At 36.9% G+C, this 19,197-nt stretch overlaps 2 protein-coding genes across 4 annotated transcripts; one reads left to right on the top strand and one right to left on the bottom strand.

Annotated features, from left to right (window-relative positions):
• Positions 1-2,230: 2,230 nt before the first annotated feature.
• Positions 2,231-4,882, top strand: LOC131635855 (uncharacterized). Its single transcript, XM_058906489.1, has 3 exons — positions 2,231-2,376; positions 2,497-3,802; positions 4,013-4,882. Exons 1-3 carry the CDS (start codon positions 2,231-2,233, stop codon positions 4,880-4,882), a joined length of 2,322 nt encoding a protein of 773 aa, XP_058762472.1.
• Positions 4,883-10,509: 5,627 nt separating this feature from the next.
• LOC131635858 (interactor of constitutive active ROPs 3-like) lies at positions 10,510-14,984 on the bottom strand. 3 transcript variants are annotated; one of them, XM_058906491.1, is made up of 4 exons: positions 14,836-14,984; positions 13,290-13,375; positions 12,672-12,855; positions 10,510-12,434 (listed from the first exon to the last, which is right to left on the bottom strand). In XM_058906491.1, the coding sequence occupies exons 2-4, from the start codon at positions 13,307-13,309 to the stop codon at positions 10,773-10,775; spliced, it is 1,866 nt and encodes a 621-aa protein (XP_058762474.1). In that variant the 5' UTR covers positions 13,310-13,375; positions 14,836-14,984; the 3' UTR covers positions 10,510-10,772. The 3 variants fall into 3 exon arrangements, with proteins under 3 accessions (XP_058762474.1, XP_058762475.1, XP_058762476.1); XM_058906492.1 differs by having other exon boundaries at positions 13,290-13,384; positions 14,836-14,884; XM_058906493.1 differs by lacking the exons at positions 13,290-13,375; positions 14,836-14,984 and adding an exon at positions 12,954-13,235.
• Between the last annotated feature and the right edge of the window lie 4,213 nt (positions 14,985-19,197).

The raw sequence follows: 19,197 nt of genomic DNA, 5'->3' as shown, positions 1-19,197 counted from the left end.
AATTGCATTAATCAAAGGAATATGAGAAGTTGTATTTATGGTTATTGACAAGTATTGACTTTTCACGTTCCAAACCTATGCAATGAACATGGTATAAAGTGTTGCAATTAGGTTTAGGCATTTGAATTTCAAATTTATTATTAGTGGAACAATTAAAACTTAGTTGGAATAATAATAATATTACGATTTAATTAATGGAACAATGGAACAATTAAAACTTAGTTGAAATAATAATAATTATATTATGGGAGAAAACATGACGGCAAGCCCTAACCCACTGCTAGGGTTTGTGAAGCAGGATGGTAATACTGTTGAAGAGGAAGATCAACGTCAACGGAGTATAAAGAAGGCGAAAGAAAAAGGAAGGCTGGTTTTGGTGAATGAAGCTAATGGAAGAATGGAGGTGGAAGGAATGCGGCAGGAGGAGGACATGCTGGTGGATGATAATGCTAATAGTGTTATTTCCTATAAAGAAATGGTGCTTGGGGTGGGAATGGGAGTATTGCGCAAGAACGGAGGGATGGGGAGTGCTGGGAGAGTGAGGATAGTGATGATAATGAGGGATATGAGGAGGGAGAGTTAGGTTTACGAGTAGTGAAGCAAGAAGTGGGGGGATATGATTGCCCTTTGATCATATTGTCTAAGGCAGAAGAGAAGAATTCACAAACCATGGAAAAGGGGCTTGATTGTTAAGTTGTTGGGGAGGAGAATTGGCTACAAGGCTCTGGAGACAAGGCTGAAGCAATTGTGGGTGAAAAAAGGCATAATTAACATAATAGATCTGAGTAATGAGTATTATCTTGTGACTTTTTCACATGATCAAGATCATATGAATGCATTAATGAATGGCCCTTGGTTCATATATGATCATTATCTAACTGTGAAAGCTTGGAGCCCTGATTTTCATCCTAAATGTGATACGATTACATCGGTTGCGGTGTGGGTGCGGATTGCGGAACTTCCAATTAAGTATTATGATGGGAGAGTACTTCATCACATTGGAGATAATATAGGCAAAACTATCAAGGTTGATAAGAACACAGGCATGCATGAGAGGGGAAAATATGCTAGGATATGTGTGGAGGTGGATCTTACCAAGCCACTTGTGGCTATGTTCATGATAAAGGATAGGAAGTACAACATGGAATATGAAGGTCTACATTTACTGTGTACTTTGTGTGGTAGATTTGGTCATTATACCGAAGGCTGCCCGGAGAAAATAAAAGCGATAGAAAGGAGTACAATGGTGGAGGAAGGTCGAAAGGAGAGAGAGGATGATGTGAGGGGGAGTCTGTTGGGTGAGAGCACTAAAGGCCCTTGGATGATTGTCCAGAAGCAAAGGAGGTATAGGAAAGGTAAAGAGAGAGACTCGAATCCCGGTGTTGGTGGGGAAAAGAGGACTCCGGTAGCGGGTAATAGTGGTTTACGTAGTAAGAATGGGTCGAGGTTTTCAGCCCTTAGCCAAGAGTTAGTGGAGGAGGATGGTATGGAGAATGTTAACAAGGAAAAATCTATGCAGATTCTGAAGGGAAATGAGGAACTTGTTGAGGGGAAGAGCAAGCAAGGGAAGGAGATGGAGGAGAATGATAAGGAACTGCAGCTGAAGCCAGTAGGTGGGAGTATTAATGATGCGTTGACAGAATCATTAAAAAATCTGGAAGTTAATAGTAGAGATTCTGATGGCTCGAAATATGAGAATAATAGTGTGCATGTGATACGAGGTAAGAAGAAAGAGAAAAGGCCTGCCAGGCCATATCAATTGGCTACACGTGGTGGTATTTCATTCAAGGAAAAGCCTAGGGGAGAGAAAGAAATGGGAGGTCAAACATTATGGGAGAAAAAGCAATATGGTGAGTACGAGAAAAGTGTTAATGATGGAACAGTTATAATGAATAGAGGAGAGAGAAGCTACAATAGTAACATTTTAAAAATTAAAAGTGGAATGCATGGCCATGAAGTTCCTATATTTTCTACGTGGAAGCATACAGATGAGGCAGATGGAGTTCAAACAACTGTCCTAAATGCCAAATGGGCAAAACCACCTGATGAAAGTATGGTGTCCCTGGATGGTTCTCAAGAAGTTCTAAACAGTGAGGAAGCAGTGGGGTGTCCTATAAACATGGAGGAAGAGAGTATCGGGTCCATGAAGGACACTTGTCCTTGACTCAGTTTCTGATTAGCAGGTTTTCAACCTATTATGAATGTTATGATGAGTGACAATAATAAGATAATGGTTTGGAATTGTCGTGGTGCAGCGAGTAAGGCCTTTAATAGATATAGTAAACACTATATCGATGCCTATAAGTCGGATGTGTTTGTTATTTTAGAAACTAGAAGTGATCCCAGTTTATTATCTAAAATTTTAAAGAGACTGGGGTATGATAAGAATACTTATATGGAGAATAATGGATATATGGGAGGTATCAGTGTGGCTTGGAAGTCGGACAGGGTGTGGATCAATGTTCTTTAGAAAGATTCACAATATATTCATTGTAGTATCAGATGTGGTAGTGAGGGGAACTGGTTGTTTACGGTTGTATATGCTAGCCCTCAAGAGAATAAAAGAAAGGTTTTATGGGAAGAGATAAAAACTTTGGCGGAAAATGTGAATTCTCCTTGGATGCTCGCTGGAGATTTTAATGATATGGCGTTCAGTTCTGAGAAAAAAGGGGGTGCAATTTCCTCTACTAGGAAGTGTAAAGTTTTTAGAGATAATATCAATGATTGTAGGCTGCTGCAAGTTGATATGGCTGGTCTGAAGTTCACGTGGAGAGGCCCTATGTATCATGGTGGGCAACGAATTTACGAACGTCTGGATAGATTCCTGTGCAATGAAGATTGGAAGGTTGAGTTTCCGGATGCACACGCTAAAGTTCTTACGCGAGTGGAGTTCTCGGACCATCATCCTATATTGATTAACCTGAATCCGCAGAATGGGATTAGGCCACCTCGTGTTTTTCGGTTCGAAAGTGCGTGGCTGGCAAACAAGGAATATACTGAAATGCTTTGGACTGCTTGGATTGATAGTAAGGAGATTGGGGAAAATTTGAGGACTGTCAAAGAGGAGATTCATAAGTGGAAGATGCATTCGTTGGATCAAGTTATAAATATGAAGAAAAATATTATGGCTAGGCTGGCAGGAATCCAAAACTGTCTGCAGAGAAGACATAATACTAAGGGCATGGTGAGGTTGGAAAAGAAGCTACAAGTAGAGCTGAGTCATATTTTAAAGCAAGAGGAAGTAATGTGGTTCCAGCGATCTAGAACTCAATGGTTGGTGGATGGTGATAGGAACACAAAGTACTACCATCTTACTGCGGTGAATAGACGGAAACGTAATAAGATTGTAATGTTGAAAGATCTGAATGGGCAGTGGGTAGAAGATCACAAGCAACTTCAACTTATGGTGACGGATTTTTATAAGGATCTTTTCTCTTGTAAGCTAGATTGGGATGAGAAGGAAAGTACTGTTATTAAGTTCCCCATTATTTCCCCGGCTGAGCGCAGTAGGCTTGAGGAGGAAGTTAGTAATGATGAGATACGTAAAGCTTTGTTTTCCATGAAGCCTTGGAAAGCTCCAGGGCCTGATGGGTATCCGACGGGTTTTTACCAAAGGTCATGGAAGGTGGTGGGCAACAAAGTGTGTGAGTTTATTAAAGATGTGTGGAGGAATCCTTTCCGTATTGCTGAGGTTAATCAAACGGACATTTGTCTGATACCGAAGATGGAGAACCCACAAACTGTTTCTCATTTCCGGCCTATATCTTTGTGTAACTCGATATACAAAATTATGAGCAAAATGGTAGTGGAAAGATTGAAGCATATTATGGATAAGTTAATTTCCCCGTACCAAACAGGTTTTGTTCCAGGGCGGTCTATCCATGAAAATATCATCATAGCGAAAGAAGTCATGAATATCTTGCAATAGAAGAAAGGTAAGAAAGGTTTCTTTGCAATCAAGCTAGACCTCTCAAAGGCTTATGATAAACTTGATTGGGATTTTATTTGAAAGGTTATTAAGGAGATTGAGTTACCCCCGACAATGTTGAACATCATTATGCACTCCATAACTAGTGTTGAGACTAATGTTAATTGGCATGGTGCTAAAGGAAATTTCTTTCGACCTCAGCGAGGCATTCGGCAAGGGGATCCGATTTCCCCGTATATTTTTGTGCTTTGCATGGATAAACTTACGCATCTGATTGAGAATGCGATAAGGGAGAATAAGTGGCAGACTATTAAGATGGGCAAACATGGTCCTGGTATATCCCACCTCATGTTTGCGGATGATGTACTTATATTTGGAGAAGCAACGGAAGAGCAAATGATTAATGTGGTTGATATTCTCCAAAGATTCGGCAAGATGTCAGGGCATGAAGTAAGCAATGAGAAGTCAAGTGTGCTGTATTCAAATAATGTTCCTCGTGGTGTGAGGAATATGTTGACGAAGATTGCGAATTTTCGAGAAACTAGTAGTTTTGGAAAGTATCTCAGAGTGCCTCTTAGTGGAAAAGCATTGAAGAGAAACGATTTTCATTATATTCTAGAGCAAGTGGAGGGTAGACTTGCAAACTGGAAAGCTAACGTTTTGTCTTTTGCAGGTCGAGTTACTCTAGTGAAATCCGTTATTGAAGTTGTCCCGACGTATGCGATGATGACAAATATGCTCCCGATTTCTTGCATCAAAGATATCCAGCGTGTCCAACGTAATTTCATATGGGGGGACACAAGTACTAAGAAGAAGATGCATCTGGTGAATTGGGATACGATTACGAATCCGAAAGATCGTGGTGGCCTAGGTTTGAGGAAGCTTGAAATTATGAATAAAGCTTGTCTCATGAAACTTAATAGTGGTCTGCTTAATAATTCTCAAGAATTATAGTGCAAGGTGCTAAGAGGTATTTATCTTGGTAATGATAAGCAAGATATGAGTAAGTATAAAAGTAAGGATTCAAGCCTCTGGAGGGCGTTGTATAATTTAATGCCGGAGATTATCGATACCGGTATGTGGTGTTTGGGATCGGGAGAGAAGGTTGATGCCTGGGAGGATAGTTGGTTAGCTCCGGGGCTGCGTATAACTGACACAGTGAGCTCGATCCCTGAAGAGTTGCATGGCATGAAAGTTAATCAGTTGGTGCACACTGAGGGTGAGTGGGATGGCCCAGGCTAAATGGGTGGCTGCCAGATGACATAGTTAATAGAATGAAGGCTATAATGCCGCCGACGCAGGATGGTGGGGAAGACAAGTTTATGCTTGCTGGCTCCGGTGAGGGTGTTTTTTGGTCAAAGATATGTACCAGGCGCTTGCAGGGATAACTAGTGGGAGAAATAATAAGCATTGGGATCATTTTTGGAAGTTGAGAGTTTCTGAAAGATTTAGGAGTTTTTTATGGTTGGGCTATCATGAGAAGCTTCTGACAAATATGCATAAACATAGACGAGGGTTAGGTACTGCTGCATGTATTTTGTGTGGGAATGCTCTTGAGAGTAATATGCATGCACTGAGGGATTGTTGGAAGGCTCGTAAGGTTTGGAGCAGTTTGAAGCCTACTGGGTACGTTAGGAATTTTTACATGCAGCAAGATCTTAAGGCGTGGATTGAAGACAATCTCAAGATGGACCGAAAGCATCATAATCTTTGGTGTCAAACCTTTGCTACAGGTTGCTATTTCATTTGGTGCATGGTGGTAATGGTAACCGGCCTTATGATCCTGGCGTCTTCATTGCTCAGAAGGTTCAGGAGTACGAGGAAGCTAGTGAGATGAGGATTTGCGGTTTTGGTAATATGAATAGTGAGAGGAACTCCCCTTGGTGCCCACCTCGAAAAAACTGGGTGAAGATGAATTCTGATGGTGCTTGTAGGGGTAATTCGGTGGCTGGTTGCGGAGGTGTTATTCGGAATTATCTTGGAGATTGGTTGGGAGGTTTCTCAAAAAGTTTGGGAATATGTAACCCATTTATAGCAGAGTTATGGGGTGTGTTTGAGGGTCTTAAACTCGCTATAGATCTTGGTTACGGTAATGTGGAAATTAATGTCGATTCAAACTTGGTGGTGGAAGCGGTTGATAAAGGCAGTGCTAATCATATTGGGAGCCTGGTGATTCTTGATAAGATTAAATTACTTATGGCCAAGCTGGATGGTGTTCGCATTGCTCACTCGGTTAGGGAAACAAATATGTGTGCTGACACTCTTGCCTCTGTTGGGTGTAATCAAGATTCGGAGATGATGATTTATAGTTCGCCTCCTACTTGTATTTTTAGATTTTTAGCTGAGGATGCCCTTGGGCTTGCTCCTGCTAGGCACTCCCCTTCTTAATCTTTCTCCTCTCTTGAGCCTTTGGCCCTCTTTGTAATAAAAAAACAATAATAATAATTATATTATGATTTAAAATAAATCAAAATTGTTGAAATAAACTTGGTGTTGACACATAAGCGGCATTTATTGCCAAATCAATATGGTTGCAGTAAATTTTAAAAAGTCATTTTTATTCCTGAAATTAGAAAAGTTTTAACGTGATATCAAAAGGGTATACTTAGTTTCTCCAGATACTTTAATTTGTATAGATGTATATTAGATTATTAGATACGATCTCTAATTAGATAATGTTATTTTAAGTATCATTAATTGTTAGCGGAATAGTATTAAATATTTACTCTTTCTGTATCAAATTATAACTCATTTTGTAAAAAAAATTGTCTTAAATTATAAGTCAATTTACAATTTTAATACAACATTAATGACATTTTTTCTATTATACTATTTTTTTTTCTTCCAATTCACTTACTTTCTCTTTCCTCTATAATTAGTTAATGAATGACAATATTATAAAATCATAAATAATTTTTCTCTCCCATACAACATTACTTGTGTTTCTTAATAGGTCTGAAATGCTTAAAACATCTTATAATTTTGGATGAAGAGATTATATATTTATAATAAATATGTCATATTGGAAGAATAAAACAACGGTAATAAGGGGTAATATAGGCAACTGTATAATCATGCAACGATTATCAAGGGTAATAATTTATAATATAATAAATTTGTTAGTCATTTTATTTAAATTTTCAGAGCCTGATTTTGAGTTATTTATTTTATCTCATTTTAATTTTTGTTCTTCTTACACATTCATTTGTCAATATCTCTCAATCAACGTAATTCTTGGTCTAATTTTATGCAAAATGGTGATCATCCTCCTTCTATTCCAAATCAATAAGACAACTCATACTTTGAAAATGCACCTCTTATCTCAAATTTACACCATAACCCAAATTTTCAAAATTCACATTTTATCCCAAATCCACAAAATAATCCACACTTAGGAAATTACTCATATCATACACCACCTTATTCATATCAATATCAATAATTTACATCTCAACCAACTAACTCCACTATGTCTCATGAGAATCAAATATATATTTGATCCTCATGAGACATAGTGGGGTTAGTAGTGGTGTGCAATCAAATGATCAAGAATATGAAACACAATAATTTTTTACTCAAGGTAGCTTAGAAACTATTAACCTTAGTAAAGAAGTTGCATATGTACCGTTTATGAATACACCTAAACAAAGGTTTCAACAAAAAGAAGATAAAGTTCTCATTCAATTATAGCTCAACGTTTCAAAGGATTCCAATGTTAGGGTTGATAAAAAAGGAGATTGTTTATGAAAGAGGATTGACGAAGCTTACAACAAGCATTGTGACATCAATTACAAAGAGAAGAAACCGATGGCACTAAAAGGTCGATGACACAAATTTAATCCATATGTTTAAATGTTTGTTGGATGCTATATACAATTTTTCACAGTAAAGTGGGAGCTTCGAGAGCGATATTATGCAATTTCCACATGAAATCTATTTCCAAGATGGAGGTGAAAAGTTTATATTTAAGGTTGCATGGATATTATTGAAAGATGAACCTAAATGGTTTGCATGTTCATCAAAAGCTTCTACAAAAAGAAAAAAGAATTTAACTTCAGGAGTATATTCTTCATTTTCTAATTTACCGGCACCAACGAGCAGCGAATACAGTCCACCATCACCTACTTTGTCACATCATTCAATCGATTAAAAGACACCCAAAAGGAAGGGGAAAGAAAAGTTTGTGGAAAAATCTATCACTCCTAGTGTCAAATATGATTCTTTGAAAGACAACTTTAAATTTTTTGATTTGATATCGGTGTTTGCATGAGACTATGCACATAGTGAGAGTGAAAAAGTCAAGATAGAGAGAAAAAAGTTTGATGCAAAGATTAAAAAGGATGAGAGTGTTGAGGAAAGATTGAAGATCAATGATTTGTAGATACTCTCAAAAGATACCTCAAATATGAATATAAGAGAACTACAAGTTCATGAATTCTTGTGCAACATAATTAGAGAAACATATGAACTTAATTAGTCTAATTATACATTTTTTGACTTAATTAGTATGATTAGGTATTTTAGACTTAATTAGTATGATTAGGTATTTTGGATTTAATTAGTATGGATTTAGTGAGTATGATTATGTATTTTTAAAATTCACTACTACGAATAATATATTTAACAACAGTTGTAAAAAAAGATATAATTACGGTTGAGAGTTTGTAATTTACAAAATATTACATCAAATCGTATCTACAACATGAAAAACGTACCTTGTCTCTTGGTGTCTTGACTTTAAACACCTATAATTTCAAATAATAATACATGTTAATAAATAACCTTAGAAATTATAACAAGATTATTGCAACCTCATATTCTAACTCATCTAATTTTTTGAAATCAAGAATTTTATTGCATATAGCATTCTTTGGTAGGATGACATGAATAACCACTGGTAGAAGTTGTTGCATCAAAATATGATAATCATAAGATTTTAAACCAATTAACTGGATATCTGTCATTGATACAAATTTATTGATGTTTGATGAGTAACCTTGAGGAACTTTGATGCCATGCAAACACTCACATAAACCTTTCTTTTCCTTTTTATGTAGAGTGTGACATGAGGGAGGAAAATATATTATTTTTCCTCTATCATTTGGAGCCAACTGTTGTCTTATACTCATCTCCACCATATCTAAACGAGAATTCTTACTATCTTTAGTATTGTCTGGAATGCTTAGAAGTGTTCCTATAAAACTATCACACACAATTTTTTGCACATGCATCACATCAAGACGATATCTAACATCGATGCTAGACCAATATTGAAGATAAAAAATACCGATCTCTTTTTCCAAATATTTCTCTCAACGAGACCTTTTTTATTTTTCCAAAGATAATAGTAAGGTGTTCTTGTCTGTGCCCAAACACTAAATCTGAGACTTTTTACAAATTCTAAACAAAGAGTTTAGAATTACAACAAGATGTACATGATATACAATCAGATGTACAAATAATACAGCACACGCAAAGACCTTAGTTCTTGAGATTTCTAAGATATACAAATGTAAGAACCTTCTCAAGAATATGTGCAGACACAACAACTATGTACATAAATTAAAAGCGCAAAACAAATCTTGTTTTTGTTGTGTCTTCTTGTTGTATTATTTTGTTAATTCCTTTTTTAATCTTCAGCTCCTTATATAGATAGAACAAAAGAGGCGTTGAAAGTTGCTTGCACAAGTGTATTTGCTGAAGAAGCATATTTTCAAGAGAGAGACGTTGGAGTTGGTACGATGAGGATCTTCATTCTCTGAGTAAACTCTTTATCCGTTGTGTCTTTCTCAAGTAAAGGTGTCCACAGGCATCAAGTGGTAGAGTCAATAAATCATATCATTCATTCTTGAGCCTTTTGCTAAAACTTCTAGTTGACTTTCTCCATAATTTCAGAATTCTGATAAGATGGCACTACTTTTGCACAGAGTACGGTTAGTGACAGTTTGTACTTGTGTTTCCAGCAAGGCGCTTGAAGCTCAATTTGAATATCAGATGCTGAGTCTTTTTTTGTGATGAAGTTTTATTTGAAATCCAGATTCTGACATTTGGAATCTAAATTTCATACTTCTTATATACAAGCTAATTAACTGGGTCAGAACCAAGTTAATAAATAGTTTTAATGAAACTGCACACTTAATCAAACATTAGTATGTCCTTATGTTCTTTAAGTACTTTTATTATCATCAAAACTCAAGGAGAATGAGCAGGAATAGATTTTGTTCCGACATCAATATCATGAGTTGCTTTGAGAAGCATTGTTGAAGATTTCCAAAGAATTGAATATGTGAGAGCTGTCACCCAGAATGATCCTACCGTCCGTCGCGGTCTCTACGTCTCGCTACTAATAAAAATATATTAATAAAACATAAATACAAATAAATTTCTAAAAATCAGCATATACCAGATCACACCAAAAAAATATGTAATTCTGTGAAACACATAACAAAATACTTGATCACTCAAAGTTATGCAATCCAATGAGACACATAACAACCTACCACATCAATGGAGTTATGTAATCCAATGAAGAAAAAGTAGATAACATACTCGATTATTCAATATTAAGGAATCTGGTGAAGATCAAATTAACGCTGAAACCATGTTAAAGCCACGACGAAACATCGTTATGCCGCGACGAAATACATGACATAATGTAGCACATCTTTAAACATAAATTGTGCAGTACATCAATTTTCCAACTAAAAATAGATAACAAACATTTTCAGCCAGACAGCATTTACAATGCAAATTAATCTAAGTGTACAAAATTGCAAAAACACATAAACATAACACAAAATTATAACATCACCATATATAGATAGATAGATAAATCTTTCAGTCACTATTTTTGAGGCTTCTTCCACAAGACACCAATCTTCTTCAACATATTCCCATTTTTCTTCCTCTGGAACTCATCATCAATATCTTCACTATAAGGTGGTGAACACTTAAAGTTCTTCTCCAAAGACACACCTCTCTCTGTAACCTTCTCATTGTTCCCGGCCGAAAGCATAGCAGCAGCCGCTTCTGCAGCCTTCCTCCACTGATCAGCCTGTACCTTAAGCTTCCGCAGTTCGCCTTCCATTTCCAGGCTCGCCGCTTGCGCTGCTTCTAACTGCTCGGTCACTCTCGCGGCCTTCCGGTTGCTTCTGTCTGCTTCCTCCATCGCAATCCCGAGCTTCGTTGCTGCCTCGCGTTCTGCAGCCTTAGCTTTCTCCATTTCGTCTCTTGCTTTTTCGCCATCGGAACAGCGCTTGCTGATCTCCGTCTTCAGCGTCTCGTTCTCTTCTGATATGTTTTGCAGTGTTGTTTCCTTGTCCATTATATCGGCTTTCATTTCATCCAAACATTGTTCCAATCTTTTAACTTCCTTTGCAAGTCCATTATCATTCTGTGATGACTTGTTATTTTCGAGCTTCAAATTCAGGTTCTCGTTCTCTTCCATTATACATTGCAACTCGGTTTCTTTGTCCATTAGATTAGCCTTCAGTTCTTCAATATCGGCTTTCTTTCTTTGTAATTCAGCCTCCAACTCGCGCTGTCTCTCACCTGATTCTGATTTTATCTGCTCCATCAACTCGTACGCGCCTTTTATCTGCACCGTGCTTTGAATCTGTTCTTGTTGATATTTAGTCTCGGCAGTCTCTAGATCAGATCTCAACCGTTCAACCTCGGACTTCAACGAACAAATCTCAACTTCAATTTCATTAGGATCCTCTCCCTCTTTCACTATTTCACATTCCTTCTCGAATCCTCGATCGTGTACAAGATATTGATCAGAATGAACTGATTCATTATCAGTGACAGTGACTTGTGTCTTAAGTTTGCTCACAAGTGTCTCTAGCGTGTCCACCCTTGCTCTAGAATGTTCTAATTCCGAAGCAATGGAATTGTAGTCATCTACATCTTTCACAACATCGTCCGCTAGAATCTCGACAGTTCTTTTTGCAGCTTCGAGTTGGAACAAAGCTTCATCGACAACAACTTGAGCCTGACATTCAGATTCTTTGGAATTATCGAGTTGGTTTTTCATGCTCTCCATCAGAGAAAGTGATTCTGATAACTTCTGCTTAAGGTTTAGCAGCTCCGTATTCGCGGATTCTGCATGTTGAGTTTGAACATTACCACAATTAGCAACCAACTCAAGCTGGACTTTTAGCAGCTGAATTTCTTTCGCTGCAGAAGCCAAAGCAGTTGAATCAACTGAGAGATTCTTTTCAGAGGTGTCCAGCTCGGATTGCCACGCCCTTTCGCGTTCTTCGGTCAATCTCTGGAGCTCGATATCACGAGCTTCTCCGTTAGCAAAGAGTTCCTGGTACTGGTTTTGAGACTCTTCGAGTTTTGCAGATAGCGTTAAGAGTTGCTCCTTGGATTCCTCGGCGTCTTGCTGAGCTTGCTTCTTGCTTGATTCAGTTAAAACTAGCTGGTCCATCACCTTCTTCAAATCATCTTGAAGTTGAGAAATTTGAGATTCCAATTCAGATATTTTGCTAGGACGTTTCCTCTATTGCAACAGAAATTATGATGGTTAAAACTATCTTAACAAAGTTGAAGATAACGAAAAGTATACCGATAGCAATGTGATACACACTATTATTGAAAAAAACTATGCATTGTTCTAGAGTAAAGTTTTATGTGCTATGAAGCAGAGACACAGACACGAGACATGGACACGGACTCTGAACCCGACATCACAAATACTCATGTGTGTGACTTTACGAGTGATAATAAAAACAATTACCTCAGGAACCGGGCTTCTAGGTGATTTTCGATCATTGAGTTTAGGGCTTTTTTCCTTTGATATTCTACTAACTTGAGTTGAAGACGACGAAGAAGATATAGAGTTAGTGTCTATCGTAGTAGTCCTCATTTGGCGTACAGCGCGTCCAGAAACCTTCTGAGTCACTTCAGAAGAAGAACCACTTCTGAAATTCGAATCAAAAAACTGTTACTACTAACAAATATAAAATCTTAGAAAACAAAACTCGTATATCGCTCGGTTGAGTTCGATCAATTTATATACCTTGTTGTCATCATTAAACAAATCTTCTGTACCTCTCACTAAAAATTTCTACAATTTCAAATTCTATCATTTGAAAAAACATACAAAAAAATTGGGTACTATAATGTTTTTGTTCAGTCAATAAAACAAGGTAATAACTGCCATGGGTCCCAAAGTCCCATTCCATAGTTAAGGGAGGAACCTACTTCAACCAAAGAGGAAACACAATAATGACTAACAAGACATGATTATGCATTTGTGCAACGAGAAAAAAGTGTGAAAATTTCACAATTACTACTTGAACATATATAGAAGAAAAAATAGAGTAAATAGTAAAAGTACTATTTCAAAGATTACCTTGTTTTTGGGGTATGCATAGCTTATAGCTCAAATGGGTTAATGGTTTGGGCCTCACACACGTTGAAATATGAATGCACCCTGACCTACAAGTACTGTAAAAGTTCAGAAAAATATCCCAATGGCACAAGTTGAGCAGACAAGTGAATCCAATGTGAAGTTCATGAATTTATTCAAATCATTAATGTGTTCATGCAGATCATGGGGCTATCTTTCTCATCTTCACCACCTAGCTGTAAATGCTGAATCATTGCACACTAGCATCATTTTCACTTTAATGCTAAAAAAGATTGTACCACAATAAAATCTACGTGTTTTTGGTAGAATTTAACACTGGTGCATATCTAGAGTTGGGTTCGAATTAAGTTGATAAGCATTTGGTCTAAATTTTAGATCAACTATATCAAATTTTTTTGTCAGTTCTAGCATCAAGTGGTTCAAACCCCCTCCCGATCGCAGTTGCTGAAGATAAAACCGGGATTCTCCCTACCAATTATTTTGGTACAACTTTCTCTTATATTTAATACCAACAACGCATCATTTAATCTAAAAATGTTACCATTATTTCAATAATACAAGACTAAAATTAATGAATTATTGAAAGCATACCTTAGACTAAACATAATACAAAAAAGTCAAGCATATTTGTATTTTCTAACCAAAAAAAAGTGTTCACATATGAGGAAAAAATGCCCTCTTTTTACCAACTAATGCTATGATAACGTCTTTGACACTAACAACTTATGATCATGTGGAACCCATCTCAATTCCTAAGGATGATCAATGGGTATTTTAGTAATTTGATTAGTGAAATTTTCTTAACCTATAATTTAGCCGCAAAACATGGTCCCTATGATACAACACATGTTTTAACCTAAAATTTTGCCATAGGATAATTAATTTTGCTATAACCCATTAAAATTTTCACACTAACAAACAAATTAAAATTTAAAATAAATTAACCATGCAAAGACATTGAACTCTGCAACAAAAGAAGATAATAGAATGTACAAATATAAGAACATATAGTACTCCATAAAGAAGAAAAAAAAGGAACAAGCACAAGAACAAACAGACAAAAGAATTCCTAGTAGTACGTTACGGAATCAACCTTTTTTTATAAAAAAATTATATTCGTTTTGCTTTCCAAAAACATACTACATATCCATTATTGTAAAATGAAAAAAAATTAAAAAAACAGCAATAATTTAATTAAAAGTAGATAGTGCATTTAATGTAAAGATCTTTCTAAAATAGCTTTTTCATGTGAAATGTCATACTTTTTATTTTACTTTTCAAACTAGCGGAATTTTATTTTCTAATATATTAGTAAACAGAAACTTTTTCCAAAATATTTCTTACTTTGTTTGCAGAGGTTGAGTTCAATATTACATAGAAAAAACAACACGAATGTCAGATTCTTTTGTCAAAAAAGTGATTTTTTTCAAAAGTGATTTTCTTAAAAAACAAGCAGAGACAGGTTAGTGATATGCTGCATTTTGGATGAATGAATGGAAAATAGTTAAGAGAGTTGTGATGAACTTACTTGAAGGTGTTGTTGTTTGAGAGAAGTGAAAAGTGAAGTTACCGTTTTGTTGAATGGAGTTTGAACTTGTGTTGTGGAGTGGAAAGTGGAGTGAAACAGAGAGAGAAGTAGTGAAAAAGAGAGTACGATTTTGTCGTTTGAGGGAGGGTGATTAAATTGGTTTTAAGTTGGAGTTTGCGTCCGCGTAGTATATACTGTATACGACGTGTCGTATAACGTATGGTAATCTTTCTTTGCTATCTTTGGTAGTATTGTCGTGTTTTTACTTAGAAGCAAGAATAGATAAATAAGTAAAGGGATAAAAGTGGATTGTATTAATCTTTTTAAACTCTTTCACACTATTTTATTTCATATTTTCTTAAACTCTCTTGAAGATTCTTCCATTCTTATTTAGTTATTGTATTTTGTAACATGATTAATAATTTTTTTGACATCATAAACCTCATAATCGTTCTAAATTATTGTCAGTTAGTCTCTTTTAACGAATTCCCCCTATGTGAATTAATGAGACAAGCATTGTGGATCAATGTATTTGCAGATATTATCAAGGTGATCTAAGATGGTGAATAGGTTGATATCAAAGTTGCGATCAACATACCAGTTGTTTGATTGTGACAATGACAATATTTAATATTGAACAATATCTAGTGAAATCCTTAGTTGGTAAAAATAGATAGCTCAAGCGATTAAATATGCTAAAGATGAAATCAAGTTATCCTTTGAAAAAGACCAAGGCATCTCTTTCAAGTCAATATTGCGGTCAAACGACATTCAAGTAAAGATTTTTGTTTCAAAGTTTATTGATGGTTTAACCTCTCAACTCTCTAATGATGGTAATCAACATGAATATATCTCTAATCTCATTAAGAAGACTCAAGGCTTTTGTGAGATGCTAAACTCAAAGATAAAGATTCCAAAACTTGAAGTTTTAGAGTTGTGAAAGAGAGAAAGTTTGAAAGCTCGTTTGATCGAGTCTGTTTGAGTGACCAGTGTCTTGTAAAAATACAAAAGTAATTTTGGAAATACTATAGTGAAATTCTGGACTCAGACACGCGATGTCTTACAGGATGTCACGACATCATTATCTGAAAGTTTTCAAACAAATGAACAAAGAGTAAACAGTAAACAACACAGGAAAATTGTTAACCCAGTTCGGTGCAAACACACCTACATCTGGGGGCTACCAAGCCAGGGAGGAAGTCCACTATAAGTAATATTAATTCAAGGTAATACAACTCAATATTACGCCTTTCACTTAATATCTACCCAATGCAACTTCAATCTAAACCGCTAGACCAGAGCTCCTACTCACTCCCCCTCAATCACAGCAGTGATGAAAAACTAACAGACGAAAAGCAACAGAAGACACTCTTCAAAAACACAACTTGATCTTGCTTAAAAGCTTTGATCAAGTACAATAGTACTCTTGCTTAAAAGCTTCGAGTACTTTTTACAACTCAAAACAGAAACGCCTAGACCAAGATAATCATCATGATGATTGTTTGGCTTACAAGAAATCTAATACACAGACAAACAACACCACAAACTTCTGGACGGCAAACCCTAAAAAACCATCCATCCAGCAGCTTCTTCATTTGCTATATATATAACCTTGCAGCAGCTGGGCCTTGGATCCAATAATAGTTTTAAACCTAATTAAAACCATTTCCATAAGGCAAAGATCCATCGCATAACGTTGTTCTGAAACAAAGCAATATCCAAAGTTTCCAAAAGAGGCGCACAAAGGCTCAACAGATCAAATAACCATAACGCGAACATAGTAAAACACAGCAGCTTCGGATGTCATGACATCGGTCTTGACATCAGGTAAAAGCCTGCACAAAAACAACTTCAAGAAAAAAACTTCAAAACAATGCATGTCATGACACCAGGTTTGACATGATAAAACACTAATTGTTTTACCAAAAAATACAGCCAATCAAAAACATCTACAAACTCCCCCTTTGGCGATTTTTTGGCTAAAACAATAATAGATGATACCATCAGAGATCAGAGTACACGCAGCAGCCAATAGAAACAAGGATCCAAAAACAGAATAAATTCTGTTAGCCATCATCATCTTGCTCATAGTACAACCAAGGAACCAAAAAAAAAACAACTACTTAATCAATTGTTACAGAAACCACTAGTCATTGTTAGGGAGAACCAGAGAACACCCAAATAAAGGGAACCAAAAAAAAACCATGTCCAAGTAAAAAACCAAAAGATCACCAGAACAATAAGATAACCATTACAACCATTACAATCAACACAACCAAAAACACACACTACTCCCCCTTTTTAGCCACAAAAGGAGCCAAGCACCAAATGAAGATTTAATCTTCAGAGCCAGCAGTACCATCATCATCCTCCTCACTCATCTCTTCATCACTGGAGCTACTAGACTTATATTCATCCTCACTATCAGCATCCATATCATCATTCATCTTCTCACCATCACCACCAGCAGCATGATCATCATCACTATCAGCAGACTGCTCAAGACTGAGTATAAGCTGTTCAAGCTTCATCTTCCTATTTTCCAGCTCTTTGCAGGTCTCCTTCAGCTCAGCTATAAGAGAGGCTTTGGTCACAGACTTGCTAGTTTGAGATGTCCCAGCAGATGTTGAGGCATCAGTCCTTTGAAGCAGCTTGTAGTGAAAAGTCAAAGCACTTTCCCTTTTGCAAACAGAATCTTTAGCTTTCAAGATGCCAGGGTATTGCTTTAGGATGATTCCACATATTAGGGATGGAAAGGCAATAGGAAGCTTAGTAGCAGAGGTACCTGCATGTCTCATAGTCTGGTCAAAAATATAGGTTCCATAGTCAAACACAGTCTTGGTCCCTATAGCATAAATGAATCTTCCTAAACCAACAGCAATGGTAGAGGTGTGATTGGTGGGCACCCAGTTGGCAGAACCAATTTTATGCAGCAGAGCATACTTAACAGTCAAGAGACTAGCAGACAGTTTGCTTTTGATGGGCCACTTTTTCACCTTACCCCCAGTGATGGTGTTGCAGACCTCATTATCAGTTACTTCAAGCTCAGGTTGAGCTTCAGCATTTCTAACTAGAAAGTGATTGATAACAGCAGGGGAGAACTCTATGCATTTTCTTCTAACATAAACTTTATGAAAATCATCTGTTCTACCATCAGCACAGTCTTGAGATAAATTGACAATAAACTCTTTCACAAGCATTTCATAGCATTTAGAGAATTGAGAAACAGTCTTAATCAAACCTGCAGTTTTGATGAGCTGCATTACCTCTTGATTCTCCAGAGCATCATTTGCTAACTCTCTTTCAAGGGCCAGCCTTCTTTGATACACAAATTTCCACTGGATTGCATTGGAAGCATAGTGCAGATATATGTTATCCAAAGGAACATCACGGACCTTTGTAGCAGATTTAGTAACAGCAATTTTCTTCTTGGAGGGGATGTCAGGGACATCACTTGGGACATCAGCTTCAGAGTCAGAAATGCTTCTTTCCTTCCTCTTCTTCACACTAACTTTGCTTCCAGACTTTGAGGGTCCAGTAGGGACTTTCTTTATTTTTTCTTTAGTAACAGTCTTCAGAGGAGTAACCTGTGGCTTGAGAGAATGTTGCTCACAAACTTGTTTTCCCTTACGAGCCTTGACCCTGTTGGAGATGCTGGAGATGAGGTCATCATCAGCAATATCAATAGGATCATCAAGTTCATCTAGATCCACCACATCATGCACATTAGGGTTTTCATCTTTCTTAGCAGGAACAGCAGGAACCTCTTCATCTTTCTCAGGAGCAAGAGTCTCATCATCTTTGGAATCAGATGCTTCAACATTGATAGCTTCAGATGTTTCAACATCTTTGGCAACAGGGGTCTCATTAACAGATGTCTCAACATCCTTAGTAACAGGAGTCTCATCATTTTTCTCAGCAGATGTCTCATCATTATCAACAGTTGTCTTAACATCTTTATCAACAGGGGTCTCATCATCTTGCACACCTTGATCATCATCGGAAGCAGGCATTTGGGCTAGAGGAACAGAAATTCCTTCAACTTTGTGCCCTTCATTCAAGATTCTGGTGACCATATTTGCAATCGCATTATGAACATAGGAAGTGCCCTCTCTATGCTGGACAGAAAAGGTTTCTGGGACAGATCCTCCGGTTGATTTTCTTGCATGCATCTTTCTTGGTTGACTGCGAGCAGAATCGGAAGGAGGGACAGAGTTCAATGGCACAACATCCAGCACAACATCTTGATTGCTCACAACATTTGGTGCCCTAGAACCTGATGCTGTTTCAGAGATGGGAGAAGATTTCTTTGAGGAAGGACTCTGAGACATGGTGAGAGAAAATGAGAGGCTGGGTAAGGAG

This window comes from Vicia villosa, unplaced genomic scaffold (genome assembly GCF_029867415.1).
Source record: "Vicia villosa cultivar HV-30 ecotype Madison, WI unplaced genomic scaffold, Vvil1.0 ctg.001572F_1_1, whole genome shotgun sequence".
Lineage (NCBI taxonomy): Eukaryota > Viridiplantae > Streptophyta > Magnoliopsida > Fabales > Fabaceae > Vicia > Vicia villosa.
The sequence above is the reverse complement of the archived record's forward strand: the minus strand, read 5'-3'. Positions and strand labels throughout refer to the sequence as shown.

Excerpts from the sequence above, each read along its gene's own strand:
- LOC131635855 (XM_058906489.1), top strand. The coding sequence starts at position 2,231 with ATGGTTTGGAATTGTCGTGGTGCAGCGAGTAAGGCCTTTAATAGATAT. Across the intron at positions 2,377-2,496 it reads AAAATTTTAAAGAGACTGGG|TATCAGATGTGGTAGTGAGG; the intron begins GTATGATAAGAA and ends TATTCATTGTAG. Across the intron at positions 3,803-4,012 it reads ACAAAATTATGAGCAAAATG|GTTATTAAGGAGATTGAGTT; the intron begins GTAGTGGAAAGA and ends TTTATTTGAAAG.
- LOC131635858 (XM_058906491.1), bottom strand. The coding sequence starts at position 13,309 with ATGCATACCCCAAAAACAAG. Across the intron at positions 12,856-13,289 it reads ATGCATACCCCAAAAACAAG|AAGTGGTTCTTCTTCTGAAG; the intron begins GTAATCTTTGAA and ends TTCGAATTTCAG. Across the intron at positions 12,435-12,671 it reads CTAGAAGCCCGGTTCCTGAG|AGGAAACGTCCTAGCAAAAT; the intron begins GTAATTGTTTTT and ends CTGTTGCAATAG.